Source organism: Cibotium barometz, chromosome 52, assembly GCF_041138505.1.
Source record: "Cibotium barometz isolate CiBa-2024 chromosome 52, ASM4113850v1, whole genome shotgun sequence".
Lineage (NCBI taxonomy): Eukaryota > Viridiplantae > Streptophyta > Polypodiopsida > Cyatheales > Cibotiaceae > Cibotium > Cibotium barometz.
This window is the reverse complement of record NC_141097.1, coordinates 14,423,714-14,446,776: the sequence shown is the minus strand read 5'-3', so window position 1 is coordinate 14,446,776 and position 23,063 is coordinate 14,423,714. Positions and strand designations below refer to the sequence as shown.

The window sequence follows — 23,063 nt, the reverse complement described above, 5'->3', positions numbered from 1 at the left end:
AGTTTAGCTGTTGTTCGTACATCAACTCGCTTAGAGACTCTGGCTTCTACCCTTTTCGTGAAATAGTCCATGGCCACGATCACATATCGGGCTTGTGATGGTAGCGCAGCTGGACTAATAGGTCCAACAAAATCAATTCCCCATTTCTCGAAAGGTTGTCTTACAATAATAGGGGTAAGTGGCATCCTGTCCCTTTGTTGTTGCGGGGGGTAGCAAATCGTTGACACTCTTTACACCTTTTGACAAACTCTATGCCATCCTCGAACAATGTAGGCCACCATAGTCCTACTTGAAGCACCTTGCCGAGCTGTAATCTCTCTAGCAAAATGTCCTCCAGCTACCCCTGACTGTGCTTCATCCAATGTCGTGGTGATGAACTCGTCTTCCCTCACGCATCTCCTTAAGACTTATTTTCTTCAACCGGAGTCAAGTCCTTAGTGATATAAACAGGTTTAGTTTTCTCCCCTGGTTCTACAATATCAAATTCCTTGACTTCAGCTCTGGGCCATCATATGATGTGGACAACCCATCTTCCTTAACTCTTTTTGCCGTTAGTCAGAGCACCTTTCGTTCATCAATTGTGTAGGTTTTGAAACCTCATTCTCACTTTTTGTTTTAGCCATAACTTTCCTGATCTCTCGCTCAACTTCTGCTAGAGCTTTGTTTCGTTTTCAGTGCCCAGCTTTCGTAAGCTTAGGCATTTCCAGTTCTCGAAGGATGACTTTCTCCCTATGTTTCCCTTCAAGGGATATCTTGCTCAATTCCTCATCCCAATCCTTAGAAAACTCATCGTGTACCTTAGTAGCTTTGAGGTATCTCAGCCACCACTGGACATCCGTGATAGTACGGCATTTCGTTAGCGATATATCGTTTTTGCTTTCGCCATCTTCTAAGGTGTAGGGCACTGGTACGACCTTGTGATCCAGTCCCTTATATGCTAGAAACTTCCTCTTCTGATTCCTCATCAATGGTTAGCCAATCGACCATACAGATAGAGGTAGTGGGAACAGTCCCAAATTCCACATATTGGGTTTGTCGGGGTTGCATCATCACATCTATGATGGTAGTAGTAGCTAGCACATGCATCCAATTTTCACTGAAATCCGGAGGAGGAAGTGATGCATACATTTCTGTTTCCTCTTCCTCTTTGGAAATTTCCACCGTGGGTTGATGTGGTTTGCTCGGTTGTGACCGAATCATTACTAAATAGTTGCCTTTCCATGGGGTGTGCTCTCGATGTTCTCAAATCTATCTTTAGAGTTTGTGAATCCCTGTGAACATACACATGGTCTAGTGCCCAATCGTGCACAAATTTGGATTCCCTCATGAAGGGTCTCCCAATATTATGTCATATGAGTTTGGTTGGCGCAGAAAGTCCATTACTACAAATGTATGATGGTAGCAAAACATAAAGAGTTTGAGTTCTCACATTCTCTAAAAGCCCAATGGGCCTTGAAGATGTTCCGTGTGCCATTTTAACGATAAGATTTGCTCTTTTCAGATTGGGTTTTCCCCAGTTTTTCCAACATCTTTTTGTGATGATGCTAACCCCCGCTCCACCATCCAGGAGATATAGCCAGTGCCTGGTATCCGTTATGATGAATTGGGATCGTAGCATTAGTGTCATCGCTTTTGTAATAACGCCCCAATTGATTAACCGATATCTTGATGACTTTGCTTGTTCTTTTCCTTGTGCGTTTTAAGGTTCTTTCTGCTAGAGGTGATAGAACATACTTTTTGTAGTGTCGGCTGGCCTTAGTCCGCCCTCTACCCATTCCTTTATCTCTGCCCATAATGTTGGTGAACTGCGTAGTAGTTGTCCCAATGGCATTTACACAGAAGTGGACAATACAGCCGCAAGACTACCTATGTCTCTAGGTTCTCTTGGCAATTGAGAGTTTCTTCCATGTGTGCGTCTCGTATCCATCCCTAGGGAATGAAAGGATGGACTCATCTTGCACATCTTCCTCAAACATTCTTGACATCGTGTTTTGGAATTGGAGTAGGTACGTCCAATTCTCTTCCCCTTGTTGGTTTGTTTCTTGGATACATTGTATCCCTGACCCGGTTAGCCCGTAACTTGTTGGCTTTGTGAAGTCGTTGACACTCTTCTACTAGGGCCCTGGCTTCTTCAAGATTCCTTATCTCCTCTTCAGCATTTGGGTATTCACCGACTCCTTTAGGAGTTGATGGTCTTTCCCCTTGCATTTCTTGGTCAAGCTCATTTGGTTTGAGCGCTTGATCCCTCTCTTCTCTTGATTTAGTGGATCCGGTGTGTCGATCGTAGCTTCTTCAGATCCATCTTGAATCGTGACTCTAGTGTCACCCTTACCCACTTTTTTCACCCTCCTCCTGCCAGTTTCTGGAAGTGGTTGCATCTGCTGGGTTCTTCCCTTTGTCCCCCAATTGGGCCTGGGCTTGTGTCAGGACATTGAGTAGCGTGATGTTTCCAGGTTACACACTAATGGTCCGGATAGTGGCCTAGTTAGAAGTGGAAGTCGAACCACTTGCACGATATGGATAATCTTTGATCAAACGATCAATCCCACATTTAGTACAAGTAGTACTGGCATGTCATTGGGTGGTGCAGTCAATTGTTGAGGTTGATGCATATGAACCACATTCTTGTTTAGACATTCAACGATTCGATGTGTTCCACTACAACCAAAACATTATAGCGGTCCTCTCCTCATATTTGCGTTTAGACATTCAACGATTCAATGTGTTCCACTGCAACCAAAACATTATAGCGATCCTCTCCTCATATTTGCATTTATGTCCTTACCCTTCCACTGTACCATGGTTTTAAAATTCTGGTGCAATCTCTGCAGCTTCCTCATAGTACTCACCACTAATTTCTACTTCACACACCATATCCATATCTTCTGATGGCTCTTTAATCAATACTTAGTTGAATAGGTGTGGTGGCAGAGATGAAGTGTCGTGTACTCGAAACATCCCCCTAGGTAAATAGGAAGGGTTTGGCTATCTCCTACATCTACAGTGATTTGCACAGGTGGTGCTGGCAAGTGGATTTCTAGGTACTGGCAACTATGCTACAGTTTGGAACCTTGGATATCTACACATGGAGGTGTCATGATTCCCTAATTTTACACAGTGCGCACAATAGAGTAATGGCCTTGCTCTTAACTGTGGGCATTCGGTGGTAGTGTGATTCAATCTGCACATAGAGCACCACATCAATTCTCTTACGAGGGTAAAAATAACTGATCAGCCTCTCCCGTAGTTTGCACCTTGAATTCAAATGCTTTAGCCAAGACATATAGTCTCACATCGACTCCATTTCTTTTTGTTTGATGTTGTGTAGTTGTGCCACAGGACTCCATCTGCTGTCTCCACTTCTGGTGAAGCTTGGCACAAACACATTCTTAAGCTGCGTGAAATTAATCTTATCTTTGGGTTTGAGGGTTCAAAACCATTGATGCGCTTTTCCTTCTAGGGTCAGTGAGAAAGCATGAATCATGGTTACATCACTTACTAGCCCGCAGGTTTCATATGTGGACTCAAAGATCTCTACATGTTGAATCGAATCCCCATCTCCAGAGAATTTTTATATGAGATTTGAAATGATGTGTGGCTTCATTTGGGAGGGTCTGGATTCTAGGGCAGTGCCTAGTTCCTTGACCATTCCTCGGCCCATTTCTGTAGCCATATTCAACAAATCCATCCTTGTGGCCGCATTAAGATTTATGGTTGGATCCGCCCTTGGTCTTTGAGGAGCTACTCCCCCCCTACCTAGACCTCGTTCTCTTCCAACATTGGCCCTTCTAGGCATTTTTGATTTATAGGACGGTCCAACCACTTCATTATGGAATGGCTCATCTCATTAGTCGCCTCCGTACGCCTTTGTAGAATTAAGAGCTCCATGTCTTGTAAGAACGTAGGATGATTGATCATCTGCTCGATGTCCTTACCCTACTCGTTCACGTTAATGATTCTGGTGAGATACAAACATCAAAATTGACTAGAAAAAACAATGGAGCTTTCTTCCAAGGCCACTCCACCACACAACTACACAACAAAAATAACCAATTTCTCACAACTTTTCACTTCTACTCAAATCTTATCCATTCATTCCATACACAATGCACTACCAGAATGCAAAGGCAATGATGAATCTTATGTAATGGGAGTTGAAACTCAAAGAGAATGGAAGAAACAAAGGTGTTTCCTGACAGCGGTGCCAAAAATGTTAGGGCTACCACACCTCCAAGAGGGAACTCAATGCATTCACCTTTGGAAAGAGCAATAGAACACAACTATCGTAGGGCACTTACTAATGCTTCCAAATTTTATCCCTTGAGGTCTCCAAGCTCACTTGAGAAGATCTAATCCTCCAAGCTCCACCTCCATGCTGTCACCGTAGAGTCGCTCACACCACCACACAAGGCAATCAATCTCTCTCACTCCTCAATACAAGCATACAACATACAAGTATAGAGAAGGCACAAGTGCTAGAATTCTGTCTCTCAATCTCTCTCTCAAGACAAAAGCAAGAACTCTCATAGCACAAAGGGGGATTGTATCCATTCATTATGAGAAAATGCCTTATATATACAATTGGCCCTTATTCACACTTGGGCGCCCAAAACTTACTTAAGGCCTTGGGTGGCCAATATCTCATAATGTACAACTTTATAGTGCCTTTGCATGAAATTTATTAATGTCCTCAAATGGAGGAGCATATTTGTTAATCTAAAATGGGATTAATAGAGATGAATGCATCAGCTCGCGCGATAGGCCTTGATAACTGTACATTGATGATGCATTGTTGTCCGATTAAATGTATTAACTCAAGCCCAAACCTAATAACTACACAAAGACAAGATAGATGTTCAGTTTTATCGGCTTCAACATCTAAACATGGCCGAAGAAGACAAGTTACGAAAGTTGGCAAGGATGGTGACTCAGTAGTTCTCATCCAAGATAGATCGGATGATGGAATAAAAAATAAAAAGTTGGCAAGGATGGTGACTCAGTAGTTCTCATCCAAGATAGATCGGATGATGGAATAAAAAATATAGGGTCAACTTGATCCAATGAGGACAACTCCTTTGTACATGAGGTGGTAACAGAGAAACAAAAGTTCCACGAAAGGCCAGCTACACTTAGAGGGATGGTTACATATCCTAATGTTGAGAAGTAAATTGAAAAACTTGAAGCAACAAAAGCCTTAGTCAAGGATGTCCAAGAGAAATTTAAAGCAGTAAAAGCCTTAGTCTAGGATACCTAAGAGAAATTTGAGCGGAGATAAAGGCTAGTAAATCCATAGAAACATTATACCCTCATGAAGACTTTGTGCACAGGACAGAAGAGTTGACATTCAAGAACCTATTTATGAGAAATATGTGAGAGAGCAACAGAAAGATATACACAAATGACAAAAATGCTAATGCTCAAAGAGAGAGATGGGGGAAAATAACAAAACGCTGATGCACTAATCCTTAAGAAAAGATGGATACAACTAGCCGATAAGCAAGGAATGGACTCCGTAGGCATAGGGCTGAAGGTGCTCACCAAAATGATCAAGAAACAATGATGAGAAGCGAGGGAGAGGGAAATGTATATATACACCCCATATGAGCTAGCCGACTGCCTCTCTCCTAGATGCTATACGACCTGAAAAATAGGCATAAATGCCATAAAATAGGGTGGACAACCCACAACAAAGGCCCATAAAATAACAAAAAAAAAGAGAAAAAATATGGGGGGTGCCTGTGCATGGAAAGGGCCCCTGTAGACACCAAAATAGCCACCAATAGGAGATGATATATATGCTAACATCCCCTTTCAAGGCCTAGGGGTGGCCTAAGGCCCAAGGAGCTACCATGAATGCCAATAGATGATTGAGATAATCCTTTGGTGAATAAGTCTCCAGCATTATCCTAGTAGGTAGGATAATATTCAAGGATTATATCTCCCTCCAAGATCTGCTCCCGCACAAATTGGTACTGGATCTCTATATGCTTGGTCCGCACATGAAATATTGGATTCTTAGCAATAGCCAAGCAACAATAGTTGTTGCGTGAAATAAGGGTAGGCTGCTTGCTATCGAAAATGAATCTCCTCAAGCAGCCGCTGCCCCAACTCACCTCACCAAGCAGTCGAAACAAGCCGCTCAATACCTTTCCTCAGTCCTCAATGAAAGCGCCACCATAAGGCTACTTTTTACTCGTCCTTGAAATTTATCTAGATCCAAGAGTAAAGCAATACCCTGTAGTAGTAGATAATTAGGAATCCACATCTCTAGCCCAGTTGGAGTCACTCTAGCCACGTAAAGTGGCCCCCTCTCCATAGAAAATGCCAAAATCCTCGGTAACTTTCAAGTATCGCAACATGCAGAGTGCTGCCTAACCAATGAGTGTCCAAAGGTACCTACATGAAAGCATCAAGAGTTCCCACCACAAATGCACAATCAGGCTATACGTTGAGCAACCAAATCAAGGAACCAATTTTCCTATACAAAATTGTATCTGCTGTGCTGGATCAGATCTAGAAAGGAGAGTTTGATGCTGGGATCCATGGGGGAAGTGATGGGCTTACAATTTGTTATCTTGAAGGCCTCTAGGCAGCTCTGTAACATACCACTACTGCTGAGGAATAAATATGCCTTCTGATTGTTGAAAAAACTCCAATCCAAGAAAGAATTGAAGCAACTCAAGATCTATCATCTCAAATTCCTGATTGAGGGCAACCTTTGTCTGTGCAATGTGCACTATATGGCTGCTTTATTGTGATGATCAAGTTGTTCACATAGAGAATGATAAGGGTATACAACTCTTTCTCAGGATAGATGTAGAGATTTGGATCAGCCCACCGACTGTTTGAAACCATTCTGTTGAAAGAAAGCATCAGTGTTCTCATACCAAGTCATGGGGGCTTTTCCAAATCATACAAGGCCTTTTTTAGCCTCTTGTAGACCATACCTTTGGAGCCAAGAACGTGAAATCCTAGGGGTTGTTACTCATAAACTTCCTTCTTTAGCTCCCCTTTGAGGAATGCCGATTTAACATCCATTTGAAAGATGTGCCAACAATGAGATTGTGCAACAAGAGCACGAATTGTCCGTATGCTCGCTGTCCAAGTAGTCGATGCAAAGGTATCATCAAAATCCATGCTAGCTTTTTGAGAATAGCCTTTGGCCACAAGATTGGCCTTGTGCTTAGGCAGAGTCCCATCCGATTTGTACTTGGTCTTATAGACCCATTTGACACCAATCACCTTTTGCTTTGCCAGTCTAGGAATCAACTCCCAAGTCTAATTCTGTTCAATAGAGTCAAGCTCCGCTTTCATGGCCTTCTTCCAAGTTGGTTTGGAAAGTGTCTCCCCAATATGAGTAGGTTCTAAGGCCTTATGGATGCGTGACATTAGTGCATAATTAATGCACAGGTTCTCCCTAGAATGATGTCGTGGCACATAACCGCTCCGATGGGAACTCCTTGTTAGAGGTGAAGGCAACCGTGTTATCCCCTTAGTCCCACAATTCTAGTACAATCAATTGGGAATATAAGATCCCCCCTTAGAAGTAAAATTCTGCTTCTAGGATGTAGCCTGATGTGGATCATCCACCGAAATCTCATGAGTCCTGATCAATGTCAGATGATTCCTCCACTTGAGGTGTCGGAGGACATGCCGGGTCAAGTTGAGGAAGAGGAATAGGAAGATCTAGCAAGGAACCAAGGAGAGGTTGAGTCGAATGAACCCCTGAAGATGAAGAAGCCCCCTGTGCACAATGGAAGATGAAGAAGCCCCCTCTGCACAATGGAAGATGAAGTCTCATCAACCACCACATCTTTGCTAACGATGATCTTGGATTGTAGAGCTGATAACCATTGGATTTTGAGCTATAACCAACCAAAATAGGGTGCTTGGAATAGCATCCAAATTCCCCCTGTCATCATAGGTACATGAAGAAATGCATCTGACCCAACAACCTAAAAGTGTGAAACCGAGGGTTTTCTTCCTAGGTAGGCCTAAAAGGGGGTCTGCCCATGGAACAACAATAGTAGGGGACCAATTGAGAATGTAAACAACAGTAGCAATTGCCTCCAACCAAAGCTTTTGAGGAAGACTCCGAGGTTCCAACATTGTGCGAGCCATCTTAGGAGTGTCTTGATTGTTTCTCCACCAAGTTCTCCATGTTTGGAATTTGTCGAATGTTTCATCTTTGGATTTGAGAAAATAGGCCCATGTATACTTGCTAAAATCATCAACCAAAAGAAAAACATAACTGGCACAACTAAGAGACGAAGTGCGCATTGGGCCACATAAATCCGCATGAACCAACTCAAGAGGTTCCATAGCTCGCCATGTAGCATTCTTTGGAAAGGCCTCCCGATGTTGTTTCCCTTTGAGACAAGAGAGAAAAGGGCCCTTATGTGTGTCAACATCTGGCAATCCATCCACCAGCTACTCTCGAAAAGCCTTCCGCAAGGTCTCCAAATGAAGATATCCAAATCTAGCATGCTAAATGTCGCCTATCAGCAGGTACCTATGTGAGAGTAAAGATCCGTGAGTTTTTAAAGACATGGTCCTCTATGCCTTGCCATAGGATTGTGTCAATGAGAGGCTCCTGAATGATCATACAATCCTCCATAAATTCCACCTTAGTGCCCAATTTGCAAATCTCATGTACAAAAAGGAGGCGAAATCCTAAATCTGGCACATATAGCACTATTGAGGTGTACTTCCCTCCATTGCCATCCATAATGAGGGGCATTTTCCCTTCACCAAGAATGGGGACAATAGAGTTATCTCCAATGGTAACTTTGCTGTGGCATTGCTGCAGTTAATCAAGCCAATCCTTCTGGTAAGTCATGTGATATGTGGCACCGCTGTCCAAAATCCACTAAGGAGAGTGGGAACGTGAAGAAAAAGTCTGCTCTACCATTGGATGGGGAGTATCGGACTCAAGATCAATTAGGGTGAAAAAAGCTAACTCCTCCACAACTTTGGCAGATGAGCTTGCCCCTTTGTCCTTTGACTTCCCTTCCAAGTCCAACATGCGGCTCTGGCATTAGTGCCCCTATTTGGAGTAGTAATCATGAACCTTCTGGTTTTGTGAGAAGAATTAGGAGTTGAAAACCCCTTTGTCTTAGCATCCTTGGAGTCCTTAGAGCCCTTAGAGGGAGATGCCCCACCTTTTCCTTTGTTAGGCTGCCCCCCTCTCTGTCCAATGAAAGCCCAGTTACCTTTCTTTGAAGAAGAATCCGTGAATCTTCTCTCTTGATCAAGGACCATAGGCACCAGCTCATCTCAGGTAATGGTTTTCCATCCGTATTGAGGTAAGAAGTGAATAATAGAAGCTCTCATATTTTGGGGGCAACTGAGTAAGCAGCCGGATGGCCATATCCTCAGTGGTGGAAATCTCGTTCCTACACCCATAAATCTCAGATCACAATGACTCTAGTTTGTTGATGTTATCTCGCATGGAAGTAGAATCAATTGGGTGAAAGCTTCAACATTTAAAGCTCTAGGGAAAATCTCTTCATGGGTGTCTTCCGGTCGTAGATGTACTACAAATAGCCAAAGTTCACGTGAAAATGTAGAAAAAAAACAGCACCAATCAGCATCCAATCAACGATTCCAGGCCTAAAGGCCTTTGGGTTCTAATACCATGTTAGAGGCCAACGGAAAGATGTAGACGAATGAAAAAAAATATTGAAGCTCCAAGAGAGAGGAGAGAAACAACAAAACAGTGATGCACTAATCCTTAAGAAAAGATGGATACAACCAGCCTGTATAGGCAAGGAGTGGACTTTGTAGGTAGAGGGCTGAAGGTGCACACCAAAATGATCAAGAAACAATGATGAGAAGTGAGGGGGGGGGGGGGGGGGGGGGCAATGTATATATACACCCCATATGAGTTGGCCGACTGCCTCCTAGATGTTACACGACCTGAAAAATAGGCATAAATGACATAAAATAGGGTGGGAAACCCACAACAAAGGCCCATAAAATAAGAAAAAAATATGGGAGGTGCCTGAGCATGGAAAGGGCCCTCATAGACACCAGAATAGCCACCAACAGGAGATGATATATGCTAATAAAATAGAGGAAGAACTTGGCTCCCATTGTGATTTAGACGATGACTCGATTACTTGAATGTTTGTAGTGGTGGGGGCTAAAGTATGTTCTCCCAGATCAATCAGAGGATCATATTAAATACACAGAACATGTTATGGTGGATGAAAGAACCTAAGAACACACGAAGGAGACTATGTGATGTGGCAAGCTTGATGTGATTCTTTCATCTAAGGTAAAGATGCCAATAGGACCCTTACTCAACACAGCAGAAACGCTACACTTTGGGCAGATGCTAAGGAATGGGTGGAGGGAAGATCAGAGTCCCAAACCAGCCAGGGTAAAGTGGTAATGCAAACCAAAGCTGAAATTATGCTACCATCAAGGAAAGAAAGTAGAGCTCCCATATTTATTGGCCCATGGCTATGAAAATGTATAAACATTATTTATTGGCCAAGCAAGTTTTTGGTTCTTGGCACTATTATATCTTGTCAACAACCACGGGAAGAATTATACGATGCTTGCTTATTTGACTTTATAGTCACTATGAGGAAGGGATAGCAACATGATTTAGCAGATCACATGGTGACAATTTCCTATTGGCAAAACCCCCACTAGAATTGATGATGCATGAGGAAGGGCTCACAACATGTTTTAGTAGATCACACATCACAAATTCCTAATGGCAAACCCCCCATTAGAATTGATGATGACCTTCTAGATGCATGCTTATTTAAAATTGATGTGGTGCCTGATTAGAGTGATAAAATATCATAATATCTCACTTATGGTTATCCACCAAAGAGGCTCACGAAGAACAAAGATAAGATGTGATGACTTATTAAGATGGATGCATCTTATCAATTGATTGTTTGACAACTATATAAGCTTGGAAAAGAGGATGTATTATGGAGATGTGTGTGTGCAAATGAGCTTATACATGTTTTGGAGGACACAAACTTTGGAAATGTTGCAAGAGATTTTGTCGAAGAGGTTATAGAATGCAAAGTGATACAAGGCCAACCTTGTTTGGTGATGCTAGGGAGTTTGTCTCAAAAGGTTACAATGAATGTCAAAGATTTTGTTGTTTCACATCAAAAAGATAAGATATCGCTCACTCCTATCATAGTGCGATAAAATTTTGAGAGAAACGGGGAAGTGACTTTGTAGGACATAGGAAACCAGGTTGATGGCCATGTAGGGCCTAATGGTGGAGAAGTTTCGGTAGAAAAAGTGGTTTGACCAAAATGTCAAAGACAAGGAACTTATGGAAGGGAATCTATTCCTTTTGTATATGGCACATGTAGTAACAAGAAAAGAATTTGAAACTAAGGGGAATGGGACCGTTCAAGATCACGAAGGTCACTTTGCAAGGTTTTGTAAGGATCGAGACCCTTGATGGTATTAAAACCTAGGGGCAAATAAATGGTAGCAAATGAAAGAAGTACTATGGACCATTAACCGAAGACATGCTAGCTCAAGTCCATAAAAAGAAACAAGAGAAAAGAACAAAGAAATGATGAAAAAATAAGCCGAAAAGGAAGCACAAGGTGCATAGCAAAAGCAAAGGTGCACTTCCAAGGGAAAACCTTAAACAGAAACATGGATGTTCTCTTCACGCTTGAGGATGAGGACTTGGACATTGAGATTACAAGAAGTTAAAGCAACTTAATTGCTTTGATAGATTTAGGTGCAAGTCACAACTTGCTATCCTACGAAACATGGAAAACTCTAGGTAAACTTGAACTCGAACCAACAAATGCTAGAGCCTGTAGTTTTCACTCTAGCATGGTAAAAGTTGGACTTTAAAGGTCCAAATCATTGTCAGAAATAACCATGTGGATAAGTGATGGCTACAAGAATGATGGAAGAGCAACTACTATGGGGACGATCATGGATTAGTACAACCAATTGCACCATCCAATGGACTAAAGGAACATCGCTAGTTTAGAAGAATTATCACAAAGTGACAATTCCACTTTGGGTTTTACCCAAGGAGGAAGAATTACCCATGGTTTCCTCTACTACTTCCAAGCCCAATAGCTGAACAAGAAGAACATGATAATTAAAGTAAAACAACAACATGACAAGAAAGGATAATGAGATCTTATAAAATCTAGAAGCAACCAACCAAGACATGATGGGTTCCTAAAATACTCTTGCCATCAAAAGGGTACTATGATAGAAGAGCTATGGATACCCAAAAATAGGTCAATAAAGAAAGAAAAAGAGGGTGAAGCAAGGAAAAACTATCATCAATTCTCCCACCTCGTGAAGGCTCAGTTTCAGAAAGAGATCAGCCCATGAGTCAAACCTGTTGGGTGCTTAGTTGCACAAGGATATTACGAAGATGTCACTCAGTTATGGAACCCTAGAAGGACAGAGAAGTGCCAAGAGGGGAAGACTAAAGACACACAAGGAGGCAACAGAACCTCATATGATGTGGCGAAAGAAAGCCCAAATGCCAATTTTTGGTGAAGAAAAATGACGCAAACATGCATGAGGAGATGCCACCTACAACCGTTTTGGTCACCAAAGCCAAAGGGAAAGAGAAAATAATAGAGGGAAAGAGAAAATAATAGAGGTGACAAACTTAGAATTAGCACATAATAGGTAGAATTAGGTATGGGGCTAGACAATAGCTTCATAATCTAGATGGAGGAGGAACTAAAAGTTTCAAGGAATGAACTCAAAGAGCTCCTAAAATTATACCCTTCAAGTTGAAAATTAGAAGGTGACCATTATTTGGCCTAAGGAAACCAACTAGAGGTTTCCAATGATGAAAAACTTGGAAAATGACTGAAATATCTACACATAAATCAAAAGATTCTCAAAAAGAGGCATTTAGCATATATATATATCTCACATGGAGCTCATGGAACCCCTCCATCATAACTACATAGCACCATCATTATGCAATCAATAGAAAAAGAAGCACCATGACTAGCACACTGCACTTCATCAACACCCTACTAACTCTATAAAAACCATGAAAGTACCTTAACACAAGATTAAGAACATGGAAACACCCCTACTAACCTATGTTAGTCCATCAGCTACATGTCTATTTACAAATGTCCCTCAAGAAGGTAGGAGAGGCCTTCGAGTTTGAGTATATATCATTAGACACACTAAGATGAGAAGAACAGTTTAGCTGTACACCCATCAAGAGTAGAAGGCAAAGTAAAAAGAAAAAGTGGACCAAGCCTTAAAAGATTACACATTTATGAGCATACTTATTTATGTATCAAGAAGAATTATTTAGGATAAAATCACATGATCAAAGGGGTAAAGTGGCTTTTCAGTATCACTCCCCCAAGTGCCTCTTGTTTTTAGAAGATCCTAAAGTTCTTTCCAAGTTGCAAGCAAACAGCATGAGCAAGTGTGTTGAGGAGGTGCCAAAGATCATCAACCCGGGCTCATTTTGCAGGAGACATTAGCCTAGCTTATGTCTCTACACACGACAATGTGGCAAATATGTTCATGAAGGCTCTCTCACGAGAGAAGTTCTAAACTTTTCATAAAGCTTTGGAATTATTTCCATTTGAGCATTGATTAGAGCCACATGATCCCTGAACATGTTCATATCATCACTAAGGAGGGGAGGTTTTTCCCCCCAAGCATATGTATGCACTCTTATGAGTGTGTGTAAGTGACCTTATTATGTTGTTTCACTGATCCTCATCAATCTACTTTGAGTGTTATGATTCCATGTATCTTTTCTTGCTTGGTGCATCTGTGTGTGTTTCTACTTTGATCTCCCCTCTAACATAAAAAATTCACACAAGTGCCTCTTTCTAGCCCTATCTAGAACTCTACTCATCATTCACATGATGCAAGCAAGATTGGAATGCAGCTTGTCATGGGGATCTCACCTTGCTCCTAAGATTAGGCCTCTTGATTCTTAAGCTCAACTACTTATTGAAGCTCCACTCTCCTCTTCCACGTTGTCTCACCAAGGAAGTTGCACATTCACTTGTAAGGACACTTGCTCGTCTTAATCTCTCACACATAATGATGTAAAGAGGCACAAGCACCAAGAATCATAAGCCTCTACTTTCAATTGGCACACCCCGCACAAACAAGAGTAAGTAGATAACACTAGACTCAATTGTCACAAAGGGGGATTATGTGTTTTTTCGCATTATGAGAAAATTCCTTATATATATTTACCTCTCATTCACATTTGGGCACCCAAAACTCATAATTTTTGAGCAAGTAGATAAAACTAGACTCAATTATCACAAAGGGAGATTGTGTGTTTCTTTACATTATGAATAAATACCTTATATCTATTTAGCTCTCATTCACATTAGGGCACCCAAAACTCATAAATTAAGCCTAAGTTTAGACTTAGCTATTATATCATAATGATTATAACTTGTATAGTGCCTTTGCACGACACTTATATTCTAGCTCTCATTTGTAGCAGAGAGAGGAGTTGTTAACCCATGAAACTAGGGTTAACACACTTAAGGGCAAGGAAGAAAGGTTGTGGACCATGGAAAAAATAGACTAAGTGCTTGTACAAGCCACGTAGGAGCAATAAAGGATCCACAAAGAGCTTGAAAAGGAGCAAAGACATGAAGAGGCACAATCAAGAATTTGTAGTCATGGTACAAGATGTCCCACTAAGCCTTGAAGCCTTGAAGACCTAACATGAAGAGATAAGGTGAGTGTATAAAGAGTCAACCAAGGCAAAGACTAGCCCACCAGCTGAAAGAGCTTGAAGAAAGAAGATGAAATGCTTGCTCAAGTGGCCCAAGATAGTTGAGTATCCATGTACGCTAAGGTTGTACTCCAAGGTTGCTTGTAACATTTTATAATCTTTCCATTTAAATGTTGACTCTCTATTTTCTTCAACATAATATTAATTGTATAATTCCATTAACATTAACCCGCTTTTTCTTATACTCTTTCCATTAACATTAACCCTCTTTTTCTTATACTCGTCCATTTAAACATTAACCCTCTCTTTTCTTTAACATAATATTAATCATAAAATTTCATTAAATCACATCATGAAATTAATAAATCACACTACTTTCTTCCGTCATGAAGACATCACATTACCACCCAAAAGGATATCTTGAAAGATGTCTTCAAGCTATCACTCGATTCCATGGTGCTAAACTTTAGTACATGGTATTAATCTCTCAAGGGATGACATTAGCAATGAGGATGAGGCTATGTGGATTTGGATTGTCTTAATTATCTCACCCTAGAGCCAGCAACAAAAGATATTTTGAGAGCTAGTTTTGTATGGCTACAAGGTAGAAGAGACGAAAGAGTAACTAGGAAACACCTAGTAGAACACAATATGGTGAACTGTCATCCATCCTCACCAAAACCCACATGTAAGAGCCTACTAGGCATGGTGTGAGCCTATTTCATATAAAAAAGATGTGGGTCTAGCTTGCCAAACTCGTATGTAGGAGCTTAGCAGGCGTGACCTTGGCCTATTTTATACAAAAAAGATGTGAGCCACCAAACATGAGCTTGGCCAAGCATGAGTCCAAAGCATGAGCCAACCCACATATATATCCACAGAATGTATAACGTGAGCCTATAGACGTGATGTGAGTGAGGTTCTAGCAAAAAGAAAAAAGACCAAAAAAACTCAAACTAGAAAAAAAAATTTGCAACTTTAATAGAACACACATGTCTAATTCCCATTGTGTCCTAGAGAGATCGATTCACCAAAGAGAAACCCTTTGATGTAAACTTGGTTATGTCAAGAGGAATAATTATTAGAAATGATAATTTGGTTCACTGTATTGCATCAACCCACACTTCCTCAAATCCACCTAGATTTTGGTCCCATCAAATGACCCTCACGTAACAAAGTGCTTTTGTGAAAAGGGAAAAATCCTTCGAATCTACTTGTGTAGTGGCAGAGTGTGGGAGTGTATCTCCAAAGTGATGAAAAAAATGCCCTATTTATGGCTATACTAGGTTATCTTATAAAGCATGGTTGTAAGAGGATTTACTTATCCCATTTTGATATGTGTAAGGCATATTACTAGTGTCTTGCCTAAGAAAAGGTTAGAACTTATATAACTTGGAAGAACGAAAAGTAAAGATGAACTATTGTGGACTAAATATTTTGTTCCTTGCTCTATTTATTATTAGCCGTATTTTCTTTAATAAATGTTCATGGGTCTATGAGACACCCTATCTTCTTGCCAACCCTAAGACTTCATTGTCTTAATTTAATATAGGGCATACGTATGGGAATGACTTGATCTTATCTTAACCCAGCCTACTCATTGAAGTAGAGGTGGTAGCGAGTTTCATTATTAATACTTTTAGCAATCACAATGGGGATCCTTTCTTAGATTTTGAAGGGCACACCAAAGGAAAATGATGAAGTGTTAAAATAAAACACTCCATCAAAACACACATACAAAGCTCATGCAGTACCCATCAAACACACAATTATTGCTATATTTTTCAATGACTTACGAGTGTGCTATGAGGACGATGTGATAGACATTGTGAGCTTCATTTGATTCAATGATGGATTAGGAGTGTGCTATGAGTACGATGTGATAGACATTGTGAGCTTCATTTAATTCAATGATGGATTTGGCGTGAAAGATTTCATCACAACTTTTGTTGGGTAAGGGATGGCATACTCAATGATTTGTTATGAGGAATTTCCTAGTAGATGGTGACATTAGCATGGAACTTGATTAAACATTGATCTCCTATCTCATGTCTGAGAAAAGATAGAAGAACAATTTTTGTTGGGTAAGGGAGGGCATGGCATACTTAGGAGTGTGCTATGAGTACGATGGATTTGGAGTGAAAGATTCCATCGCAAATTTAGTTGGGTAAGGGAGGCATAGTTAATGATTTCTCATGAGGAATTTCCTAGATTATGATGGCATTAGCATGGAACTTGATGGAACTTGGGTAAGGGAGGCATAGTTAATGATTTCTCATGAGGAATTTCCTAGATTATGATGGCATTAGCATGGAACTTGATTGAACATTGATCTCCTATTTCACGTCTCCTATTTTACTGTTTGTGCCAATACTTATATACATACATACAAAAAAAAAGGATTCGCTCTCTCTCTCTCTCTCTCTCTCTCACACACACACACACACACACACACACACACACACACACACATGCACACATTCATATATACATACGTACATATGTGCATACATTCATATACACATATGTAAGTGTACATACACATTCATATATACATACGTACATATGTGCATACATTCATATACACATATGTAAGTGTACATACACATATGTACATACATTCATATATACATCCATACACAAATGCACATATGCATCCATACATAAATGTGTATATATATATACATTCCTAGTCTAGGATTCTCTCTCTCTCTCTCTCTCTCTCTCTCTCTCTCTCTCTCTCTCACACACACACACACACACACGCACGCACGCACGCATGGACACACACACACACACACACACACACACACACACGTGCATGTGCACATATACACCTACAAGCACAGATGCATGCATGTACACGTGAGCATGCACGTGCGTGCACGCGCACACATGCATGCGTTCATGCATGCACATACGCACGTGCGCGTGCACACATTTCTCCCGTTAGCCTTAGCAAAGACTAGGGTTATCGATGATTAATTTGTTTGTTGCAATCCTCCTTTTTTCTCTTTGGGGATTCTTGCATGGAATTTGTTGAGGGCTACTCTTGCACCACCTAGCACCTAGGATCCAAATCACTTGGTTTATGAGCCATTTGGGCATCATGCCTCCGTATAGCACAACAATAATTCCTGCTCATGATGCCAGTAACACACATTCATTGCTTACTAGTAGCAAATGTGTGGCACCAAATATAGGGATGCTCATGATGTACCAACGGATAGGCATCATTTAGCACACTTCCACATATGTATGCATGTTATATGTTACATGGACATCTACGAACGACTATGTTAACCAGCACATCATCCTCCACCGATTGCCACCCATTGTAAATCTTGAATCCAACTCTAATGCTTGGATATAATATGCACCACCTAGGATCCAATCACTTGGTTTATGAGCCATTTGGGCACTGTGCCTGTCTACAACAGCATACCATCCTCCATCGGATTGCCATCCATCGTATGCTACTATTACAATGTATTCATTAGTCTTCCATCTTGCGTCCATAGTCATGCTTATACTAGACACCAAACTATCACATTTTCTTAATGGAACTCTCCACTTGAGCAAACATTGTTTGTTCTCGTTCTTTGTTTTACCCAGTTTATGAAATGGATAATCATAATCTCTCGTAGTGACCCCTTGCTAATTTCCTCAATAATAGACCCTTGGCAATGAGTTACCACATTGATTTGGGGTTCCCCTTACTACCACATCAACTCTAGGTGTGCGATTCAAGGATTTGACTCGAAGACCAACTCTTTCGTGATAATAAGGACCAAATTTCACTTACTGAAAGTCCCAACTCTTTCGTGAGATTATGTCTAAGTATTCAAGCTTGTCTCTTCTTCCTCACTATAGATATCTTTCTTTTTAATTTTCTCTTTATTTTACTAGTTTCCATGTGAAAGCCCTTCTCACCAGTCCTAGACTCTTGGTTGGATGCTATGATCCTTTGGTTGTTGAGATTGATAATGAACCATAATGAACCAAGAGAATGAGCTACACTCAATTGGTGTACAAGTTACCCTCTGGGATAACTCCTTGATTTTCTCAATAAATCTTTTAGATGAACATACGTCTCTACTTCACTCACCCTAGTGTGTGTAGCACATCTTCAACACCTTGAGCATTCATCTTGACTTCCAAAATAGTATGGTCTACTTGAAGTGCAAGACATTGTGCTATTAGAAACCCACACAAACTACACACACCAATTCCCCATTAGGATGTTTTCTTCATTTTGAATGAGGTGCTAGCACTTCATGTATAACCCTCTTTTTGAACTCATATATTAGAGCTCCACAAGTAGTATTAGTTGTGGATTGATATCCAAGGCATACATGATTATAACAAGGGGATTTTTCATTCTATTTACTGAAACATCTTTGTGCACCTTGGCCTCCATGTATACCACGGGGTATGTTTCCTCTCTTCGTTAAGAAAGTCTCCTCCTATTGCATGCTTTAAAAAAAAAAAAGATTTCCTACACTAGTCTTTTTTTTCTCACAATGTTCTCCATTTTTCAATTATTTATTTCAAGAGATTTCATGTTGGACTCTTCAATTAGTGTGTATTTGAAGTCAACCAACTTTTTAGGGGGGGGTGTTGCATCCCCTGTCAAGATATGGTCTGTCAATATCTCCGAATTGGTTAGTGTTTCTAAGTGTGTTCTTTCAAAAACGGATTATAACATGCATTTTGGAGCACAAGCACAACAAGATTGGGTGCTAAGCCTTAGACATAGCTTGGTCTAAGAGAATAGATGTGTTAACGTACACCCCCATCCTCAAATTGTGGAAGCATCTTTCTCAACAATATACCCTTACATCCCATGATAACGACCCAATTCTCATAACAAGGAGTCCCCCACATGAGTGGAGACCCACCACCTCCAGAGCTCATGTTAGCAAATGGAAATGGGAAGAACCTCAACGAGACTTTTATCTAATGAGACTTTTCGAATGTATGCTTAACAAGTAGCGTGTATATCTCTAGTTATCGGTGTCCCTCATAAACAATTGGATGCATGGCAGCAAGGGAAATGGGATCATGAACATCCTTCAAATGTTCTTATATATCGACAAATCTCCTTAAGCATATTATGGGATCATGAATTGGACCAAGCATACTTTGTAACATCCTTCAAATGTTCTTATATATCAACATAATCTCCTTGAGCATATTGTTATGGTTGATTGCTTTAGATAGCATCAGATAATATGTGCTTTATTATAATGTTTGATATTGTAAAGATTATTGCATAAAAGTTTTTTAAATCTGAAGAATGTACCTTACCAAAAATTTGATATTATAATGTTTGATATTGTAAAGATTATTGCATAAAAGTTTTTTAAATCTGAAGAATGTACCTTACCAAAAATTTACAGGAAATTTCTAAGTGTCATGCATAAGCAAATATTATAATGAATATTCTAAGTAATGTTGAGATAATTAGATATTCAAAGTAAGTGTAGCCTACAATTTTATATTTTATTAACGATATAAAATTATTTTGACCATGTTATAGAAAGTTAACGCATCCTCTCTTTCTTAAGAAAGTCTCCCCTTTCCTACTATTCCATTTATTTTGACCATGTCACAAAAATATGCTCAAAGAATATACTGAAAAATGAGTGCCCCTAGCTACAGTACTTACCCTTATGGTCACTCTAGCTTCAATACTTACCCTTAAGATTTCCACATTTTAGCTATTCATCCTATTGAGTCTTATCACTTTTGATGTGTAAGAAGTGATGTGGCTCAAAAATTCAAAGCACACAGAGCCATACCAGCAGTATGGGAATGATTGTTACCAAAGCCTGGGACAAAGGTTCTTAGAAACATTCCCATAGACAAACCCAAATGGAAGGGTGTGCAGGTCAAAATTTCCCTCAAAAATCAGGGGAGTACCAGCCATTTCGAGGGTAGGAATCGGGTACACGTTCATCTACTCCCGCATATGCACAAGATACTCTCAACTCAAATAGTCTATCTGCTAGCCTTGAGGAGGATTAGCCTATCGTATCATCCTTCTACATCGAACAAAAAAACTGACCTGAAAAGTAAAACACTCCAATCATAAAAGAGCACACCTTTCATAGCCTTGAATAACATAGTAGACAGAACCAACCTGTGTGTAGAGCTTGCCCCCCCCACTCCCCCCTCCACCACACACACACACACCGCTTTTTCTCTTTTAAAAAAGTGAAGTATCTGCTGATGTTGGCAAGGAAACACCAACCTGGAAGTTGCCTTCTCCCTTGTTTCCCCAGAAAGTCCTAGAGGAAGGAGATTGATGCAGATTTGTCGCCTGCTGCCCTGAGGACTGCTGTGATTGAGATCCCTGTTGAAAATGATAACTGCCACCTTCTCTCCTCTTTCCATGAGGAGCATCAAGTCTTGCCCTCTGATGCACTTCTGTTTGTTGCAAGGAAAGAAGCACATCTAACAGACATCGTGGACAGGAATGCTGCTGCAATGCAATGGCTTGATTAGTGGGAGGAAGCTGGGCAAGGCCACTGTAGTTCCAACCAATACTCGACTGTCCATGTTCCTTGATGGCACCAGTTGAAGCCACAGTTCGAACTGGAGGGAATCCGCGCTCATAACCTGGAGGGCCTGCAGGAGGTCGTGGTTTTGCTGGAGAAAATCCATGGCCAGGTCCAGGAGGCTGATACGGTGAAGGCACCCCAGGGATGCCAGCCACAGAACTAGATGGAGTTGAAGCCTGTTTGGCTGGCCTCTTCTTAAGTTTCTGGAGTGCATTTTCCTTGATGTTAGGTTTCTGTTCCATATTGTTAGGTTTCTTTTCCATATTGTTTACTAGCAGGCGGTGTGCGGCATCGCTTAGTTGTGCACCAGAGATGGAACCTGGAATTGGTGGCCTACATATACATGAACGCCGACAGTTTTGATCAACATTCACATGAAACAAACCAACACTTACAGTAGTACTACCTTTCGAGTACTGGTGGTTTTGTACCCTCCTCTTCATGACATGGATGTACCTTCAGATCCTGCTCCTTAATGGTCTATATAGACCAGCAACCTTTTAGTTCGATAACCAGTTAGAAGCTAGATATATACCCTTAGAACAGACACACACTTGAACCACTGTGGCTTTCTATATTACCTTTTCTGGAATGATGACTCCATCAGCAAGCTTTGAAATGTGCTTATGAGCAGCAGGTAATCTGTATGAAACTGACCTGCAGGCATAACAGAGTAAATGCCCAAAACAAGCAATCGAAACAGTAGGTTAACAAAAAGAAAATTTGAGAAAGTTTTTGTTCATAAGTAGATCTTAACACTTACAAGACTTGATTCTCTGTAATGTCTGGCATTCCTGCAATAGGAGAAATGACTGTTTGTGCCCATGTATCACAGTCACCAAATCCTAGGTAGCCATTCATGCCTTCACTGTCCACGCACAGAACAATCAGAAATTTTTAAGTCCCCTATTGAGAACATTGAGCCATTGCAAGCACCAAACAAGTGACACCATAATCAAATATGCACAAACTTTCATATAAGGGGATGTATCATGTCATCAACGAGAAGACCAAATAAATAATGCAACTTCCTTTATATATGCTGAAATGCTTGCATCACCCATGCCTGCCTAGCTCTCACATTGGCCTTTACCACTGCATCTCCACCCTCCACAACCCAGCTTACCACCATTCTGCATGAGACAGCCCAAGTTTCTTACCCCTATATATACTACTCCACCGCCAACCCCCCATGTGGAACCATGTCTCAACACCGTTGATACAATGACGAGGATAAGCTACATGCCTCCACATGTTACTGAGAAAGCGGACAAATCACTGAGTATCAAACGCACAGAATCTCGAACCCCTCACCCACCGCAGCAAGAGGACATTGTTGGCTGACACACCTAGTGGTATTGCAGAACTTCTGTCAGCAGCAAGACCTCACAGTGAACCTTGGCAAGACCAAGGTCATGATCTTTACTACCACATACCTAGAGTACGTCATCATTTCACATATGTAAGGAATCCTATAGGGATTGTCACGTCCTACATATAACTAGGAGTTGCTTTCATTGACCCAATACTCACCATAAGACAGTGGATCAAAGTGAGACAAGTCTCCTCACACTTGTCACCTCAGCTCTACACTTGTCATTATAGCTTTTTCTTGCGATTCTAGCTCATGAGAGCCCCAAATCAATAAATTGATGCGATCCATCATCTATTGAATGCAGTTGGGGCATTCCTAATACCAAAGACATAACAAGATACTCATAAAGCCCAAATGCTACCACAAGATCAATGCGATGATCTTCCGGTTGTGCAGGTGGCAACTCATT

At 40.8% G+C, this 23,063-nt stretch overlaps 1 protein-coding gene across 7 annotated transcripts in view; it reads right to left on the bottom strand.

The window, feature by feature from the left end:
• Positions 1-20,274: 20,274 nt before the first annotated feature.
• Positions 20,275-23,063, bottom strand: part of LOC147608841 (5'-3' exoribonuclease 4-like) — a 107,931-nt gene continuing 105,142 nt past the window's right edge. For 5 of the 7 annotated variants that reach the window (XM_086788825.1, XM_086788828.1, XM_086788826.1 and 2 more), the window contains 5 exons: positions 22,043-22,147; positions 21,861-21,936; positions 21,686-21,759; positions 20,970-21,612; positions 20,275-20,783 (listed from right to left, as the gene is read on the bottom strand). In XM_086788825.1, coding sequence (XP_086644951.1) covers positions 20,745-20,783; positions 20,970-21,612; positions 21,686-21,759; positions 21,861-21,936; positions 22,043-22,147 — 937 coding nt within the window. In that variant the 3' untranslated portion in view covers positions 20,275-20,744. Of the gene's footprint in view, positions 20,784-20,969; positions 21,613-21,685; positions 21,777-21,860; positions 21,937-22,042; positions 22,148-23,063 lie in introns of all 7 variants that reach the window. The other 2 variants (XR_015264410.1, XR_015264411.1) reach the window with 1 other exon arrangement.